The sequence below is a fragment of the Papio anubis genome, chromosome 7 (genome assembly GCF_008728515.1).
Source record: "Papio anubis isolate 15944 chromosome 7, Panubis1.0, whole genome shotgun sequence".
Classification (NCBI taxonomy): Eukaryota; Metazoa; Chordata; class Mammalia; order Primates; family Cercopithecidae; genus Papio; species Papio anubis.
In genome coordinates this window covers 155564467-155570688 of record NC_044982.1, presented here as the reverse complement: position 1 = coordinate 155570688, position 6222 = coordinate 155564467, and the positions used below count along the sequence as shown (strand labels likewise).

Here is a 6222-nt window from a genome sequence, read left to right as displayed (position 1 = left end):
TCACAGTATATATAGGACGGAAAAGGACAGTCAGGTGCCCTTCGCCCTGAGGTTTCTGTTCTAGGGGGGCTTTAAATCTCGGACCCTCAGAGCTAACAGACACCTTTGATACTCACTACCTCCTCTGGAAACATGAGCCCAAAAGGAGAGGTGGCTTGTCCAGAATCGAAGAGCAAATTAGGGACTGAGTCACGGCAGAAATACAGCACCCCTGACAACGAGTCAGGCTCGCACTTCCCCGAGAGGCCACAGCCCCAGGGCGTGTGTAGCAAGGACTTGAGCAGGGGTGTGTGGAGAGGAGACAGTCAGCAAAGAGGGCAGCAAAAGAACAGCCATGGTGCGTGCTCTGGGGTCCCTCCAGGTGAGGTCTGGGCACCCCAGATCCCTATTTGTCCTTGGCACCAGGGGGCCTGAGCCCCTTTCTTCAGGGCCCCAAGGGGAAACTGGAGCCCAGGATTGGCAGCATGGAATCAGGGGACCCCACTGGACTCTTACCAAAGATTTGATGGTGTTCTTCAGTTGACTGATTTTGACAGACCTCGAGTCCAGGACTACTGCTAGTTCTTGGCACGGGCTCTGAGGCATACGCAGAGAGGAGGAGGTGGAGGAGGAGTCGGGGGAGAGGTAGAGAGAACAATCATTAGAGCTGGGGTGTGTGTGGGCTATCTCAGCTGGCAGAGGGGCACCCAGTCCCCGCTGTGGGAGGAGGTTGGAGGATTGGCCTGCAGGGTCACTGCACCTCCGCCCAGAGCCTCTTACCTCCAGATCCTTGAGGGGTGCAGATGACGTAGGGCCCTCTCCGCCAATACCTGTTGCTGACTACAAGAGATGAGAGTGCATATGGAGATGTTCTCTCCCCCAGTGTCTAAGCCCTCTGACTTCCTTTCTTCCCCATCAACTGTTACAATTTTCTTTTCTGCCTATCTTGGACCCTTTGCCCCATAACTCCTTTGTGCCAAATTCTCTCATGGTTCTTATCTCCCCACCATCCCACCGTGGGGCCCTTTCAGTGACTCCTGATGGCAAGTGGCTGTTCTCATTGTCCTGGCTTCCCCTTAAGACTGGGGATGAGAAAAATCAAACAATGACCATATCCTGGGTGTCCTGAGTGTTTACAGCAGGCCATGTACTGGGGATTAACATTAAAAACAACAGTAACAAATCTCATTTAAACTTAAAAAATGGAAGTCAAACGATACCACCTCTATTACACAGATGTGAAAAGGGAGGCCCAAAGAGCTCAAGGAACTTGCCCTAAATCATATCCCTAGCAGATGGAGAGGCAGGATTCAAATCCATAATTCTTTTTTTTTGTTCGTTTTTTGAGATGGAGCCTTGCTCTGTCACCAGGCTGCAGTGCAGTGGTGCGGTCTCGGCTACTGCAAGCTCCGTCTCCCAGGTTCATGCCATTCTCTTGCCTCAGCCTCCTGAGTAGCTGGGACTATAGGCACCTGCCACCAGGCTCGGCTAACTTTTTTGTATTTTTAGTAGAGACGGGGTTTCACCGTGTTAACCAGGATAGTCTCAATCTCCTGACCTCATGATCCATTTGCCTTGGCCTCCCAAAGTGCTGGGATTACAGGTGTGGGCAACCATGCCCGGCCAAATCCAGAATTCTGAACCAGTACCCAGCAGTCCATCCACAATCTTAACAATTACCCTCTACTGCCCCTTGGGCCCCCTGTCCCCAGAAGCCTGGTCAGCCAAGACTCACATCCCCAGGTAAGTGGCAACCACCAGAAGTGGCTGTCTCAGGGACACTGCCATTTGTTTTCCTGTTCCTCTTCACTCTTGCAGGAACACCAGGGCTGTTTCTCTGCCAATATTCTTTTAACTGTGGGAAAGAAGAACAGTAATACTCATGAGAACCATCAGCCCCTACAACCACATCCTCCTTTACAGTTTTTACAAAATACTCTCATACACTATCTGATTTAATGACACCAACAACTATACAAGGTGTTGTCACAATCATTTAGTGACTGAGACGGATTGATATCATGGCTAGAAAAAAATAAGAAAAAGGCAAAACTGGAACTTTGAAACTCAATCTTCTGACTCCAAGCTCTGAGGTTTTGCCAAGAATCAGCAGCTGCCAGGGATGAAAACCAGAGGCAGAGGTAGAAAAGTAAACATTAGGTAGGCAGGAGCTGTATGCCATGTGGTTTAGAGTCATACATCCTCACACGTCTGTTAGTGTGAAGAAGTGCACCAGTACCTCTCAAACTTTTATGTCAATGTGTCCTCATGGCAGAAGACAGCCTTTCTGTTAAATCTGGGAATTTATCAGAAAGAGGACAACCCAAACCTCATTTCAGAGAGAAGTCTGGTATTCTCTTAGAAACCTATGTGACTGTCATCCTTAAGTACACTAATGATTTTTCTCCTGATCTCAAGAGAATCAAGGGAAACTGATGCTTCAGGAAGATGTCCCACATTTATCCTGTGGCACTCAAAGTACCCCAGATTGAGATAATATGAGGAAGATGCAAGTCATCAAGTTCAGTTTCCCAAGATCTGTTCCACAGAAGATGAGCAAATCTCACTTCAGAGAACACTGACTGAAGCGCAGTCTGGTCCCAGAACCATGGAGAATTAGAATATGAGGTGGAGAACTCAGAAAAAAAATGTTAAAATCTCTCTGGAAAGTAGAAGCCTGGGAGAAAACCAAAACCAAACCCATTCTCCCATGGCCACCCAGAGATACTGTCAACGTTTTGAGCTCACGGGGGAAGTGTAGGCTTTTCCCCCTGTCAATGTCGATGTTAAGGGAGTGAGGCAGCCTGAAATCGCTTGCTCCTAGGTCCCATAGTCTCCATTTCCCTTCCAGCTGGAAATGTGTGCTGTGACCAGAGGAACCAGAAATGGGTTGAGAACGCTTAGGGGACTTTAATCATAAGATCAAAGGCCAGTCTTCCAGTAATGACAGTTACTAGGTGGACTGTGACATCACTACATTCCACTCCTCCTGGTTCGGGGGAGGGACCACATCCACACGATGTCTGTTGCTGCTTCATGATGGGGGAGGGAAACACAGGGTTGGGACCCAGGTCCTTGGAGACTCCAGTGCAAACAGCCCAGGGAGGTCAACCTTGAGGCAGTAGGAGGGGAGGGCAGAGTCTGCAGCAGGGAGTCCCAGGAGTCACCAGCGCAAAGTCACCCAGGGATGACTGGCAAGGGAGGGGCTGGGGCTGGGGAACCCAGGTCCTTTGGGATGAGAGCCCAAAGAGCCCAGGGAGATCAAGCTTGGGGTGGCAGGAGATGAGGGCCCAGTAATGGAGTGGGGAGCCCCAGGAGTCACCTGCCCAAAGTCAACCTGGGGTGATTAGTGTGGGCAGGGACTGGGCTGCTTGCTGAAGGGGTGGGGCTGACTGACAAAACTTTGGTGGGAGTAGCCCAGAGGCACCGGGGTTGGGGGGCCCAGTCCGGTGTGCCTCAGGAGAGGTATCAACTCTGGCAGAAGTCTTGTTATCAGAGGGGATCTGTGGCTGGGTTGGGAGGCCATGACGCAGTGCGTTTTTACCTTTTTCTTGGCTGCAGCCAATTTGCTCTGTTGAGTTTCTTCTGCCATCGCAGGGTGGGGAGGGAGGCGGGTTTGGGGCCACATCAGCAAAATCCTAGTGAGCACTGATGAACACCTCCAGTCACTGACCAGGTTGCTGTGCGACTGAGCCAGAGGAGGCGTAACCAGGGCCCCAGTAGAATGCTCAATAGGGGCGTGGCCTTAATGCTCCAAGCCCATTGGTCAATGAGAAAGATGAAAGGGAAAGGGGGCGTGGCCAGACAGCAGTGTGTCCAGAGGGACCTGTGGCTCACAAGGAAAGGTCCCCATGCAACCGCTATCCCAACCCACTCTAAGAGAGAGGAGAGGCCATCCACTCTGGGAGAGGGGAGGGGCTGGCTTTTGCTTTAAAAGCTTTAAAACTTTAAAAATAAAATGTGTGCATACTTTATATATATGTGTGTCCATGTGTGTGTATCTATGTTTTCCTCCAGAACTGTCTTCATTATCCAGCTTCTATGCAAGGTCTATGATTTTGGCCTATATTTTTCATCTTCAAATACAGTACAAAAATTACCAGTGTTACCTTAACTGAGATACAAATTCTATAAAAATGGAAAATCCATAGCATGCTTGATGATTAATGAAGCAGACTATATTATCCAATATTCCAATAAGACAAAATAATCACAATGATTTCTCTTTTTTGGAAAAATGTTTCTCTTATTCTTCTACGTTTTTGTTAAGATTTTTTTTTCTTAAACAAGAAACATGTCTAATATCTGTAAAAACACAAAGTTTTGGGCTGGGTGCAATGGCTCATGCCTGTAATTGCAGCACTTTCAGAGCCCGAGATGAGTGGATCACGAGGTCAGGAGATTGAGACCATTCTGGCTAACACGGTAAAACTCCATCTCTACTAAAAATACAAAAGAAAAGCCAGACATGGTGGTGAGCACCTGTAGTCCCAGCTACTTGGGTGGCTGAGGCAGGAGAATGACATGAACCCGGGAGGTGGAGCTTGCAGTGAGCCAAGATCGTGCCACTGCACTCCAGCCTGGGCTACAGAGCGAGACTCCTTCTCAATAAATAAATAAATAAATAAATAAATAAATAAATAAAACTTAATAGAGCAATTTGAACAAAAGCAGCAATAAAATAATTTAGAAAATACAAGCTATTAAAAAATAATTTTAAAACTTGTGGAACAAAGTCAAACAGCACTCAAAGAAAATGTATACCCTTACATGTTTGTTTAAAAAGTAATTTAAATTACATTGATCTACTAAACTAGGAAAAGCAAAATAAACAAAAAGGGTAAATAATTAAGACATAAGGAAAAAGTAGAAAAAAAGATTTAAAAAATAATACTAAATGAGGATTCTTTCAAAAGACTAAGATAATAAAATAGTGAAGTCTCTGATAAGTAATCAAGATAAAGAAAACCTTGAAGAGAAAAGAGCATATAGCCACATGTGAATATGATGCAAAAAGTGAAAACTACACATCTTTACAACACCTTAGAAGTATGGATGAAGTGTTCATTTGTTTAAGAATCTACTGTTATGAAAACTAACTGAGGAAGTGGAAAATCTGGAGACCAATATGCAGAAGAAGGAAAAAAGACAAAGACTCATCCTCCAAATTGGATATTTATTTAAACCAGAATTTGTTAGCCTCAGCAATATTGATATATTGGGCCAGACAATTCTTTGTGGAGGGTTCTCCTCGTGTGTTGTTGGACGTTTAGAAACATCCCCTCTACCTACAGAATGCCAATAAGACCTCCCGACCATGACCAGTTGTGACCATAAAAATGTCTCCAGATGTTTCCAAACGTCCCATGGAAGGTAAAATACTCCTGCAGTTGAAAATTACTCTGTAAACTAGATCTACATCCTAGATCTTAGAAAAAAAGATGTTAAGCTTCCCAAGTCAGCCCTGCATACCCTTGACACTGAAATGAAATAACAGCCTTAAAGGAAACAAACAGAACTATAATCTTATTTAATACAGAAGGAAAAATGTAAAAATAAAATATTACCATAGCCATTCTAACAGTGTTTATTATAGGAATGTAAAGATGACTCAAAATTAGGAAAATTTCATCAGGCAAGTCACAAATTATATTTCTACATAGAATTGAAGGCACAATCATGAAAAACAAAGTAGCTCTATATGCATTAAGTCCATGATCTATTCCAATTTGCAGATTTCTTACAGAAGGAAAACTGAACACTGAACACATATTTTTACCATCTGCTCTTCGTCCTGAGGCTCCAATAGAAATACAGTGAAGAATAAACATTGTATAAACACACAATTACAAAAAGGAATGGGGTTACCAATAGAAGAGAATTCATCTCCGTTAGACAACGATAGTAAATGGAAAATGGTTAATTAATGGAGCAAAGCTAACAAAGGTGGAGGTCAGGGGGATACTGAGAACAAGGAGGCTAATTTGTCCCACAGCAACCTGGAAAGGTTTTAGACTCAGATACGAGGTACCCCCGAGAGTGGGACTGATAGGCAAGACTGAAAAACAGAGATTAACCAAAAGCCTGTATAGAGAACACATGTTACAGGCCCTGAAATACACTGTTGCCCCCATCTCCTTAAGCAGAACCCAAGCAAACATACCTACCTCAGGCAAGAGAATGTAGATTTTACATCTAGAGGAATGGAGTAGTTCCAGCCATCATTTACGATTGCACCAGGAG

The 6222-nt window shown here is 45.1% G+C and overlaps 1 protein-coding gene across 1 annotated transcript; it reads right to left on the bottom strand.

Moving 5' to 3' along the window:
• Positions 1 to 6: 6 nt before the first annotated feature.
• LOC116275883 (golgin subfamily A member 8S) lies at positions 7 to 4380 on the bottom strand. Its single transcript, XM_031668882.1, has 4 exons — positions 3524 to 4380; positions 1715 to 1834; positions 760 to 819; positions 7 to 576 (listed from the first exon to the last, which is right to left on the bottom strand). The coding sequence occupies exons 1-4, from the start codon at positions 3605 to 3607 to the stop codon at positions 223 to 225; spliced, it is 618 nt and encodes a 205-aa protein (XP_031524742.1). The 5' UTR covers positions 3608 to 4380; the 3' UTR covers positions 7 to 222.
• Positions 4381 to 6222: the final 1842 nt, after the last annotated feature.

What these genes read in the sequence shown, in the direction of transcription:
- LOC116275883 (XM_031668882.1), bottom strand. Translation starts at nt 3,607, where the DNA reads ATGTGGCCCCAAACCCGCCTCCCTCCCCACCCTGCGATGGCAGAAGAA. An exon ending in TGGCTGCAGCCAAGAAAAAG is followed by an intron (nt 1,835 to 3,523) that starts GTAAAAACGCAC and finishes TCTTTCCCACAG; the next exon opens with TTAAAAGAATATTGGCAGAG. An exon ending in CACCCCTCAAGGATCTGGAG is followed by an intron (nt 577 to 759) that starts GTAAGAGGCTCT and finishes CGTATGCCTCAG; the next exon opens with AGCCCGTGCCAAGAACTAGC.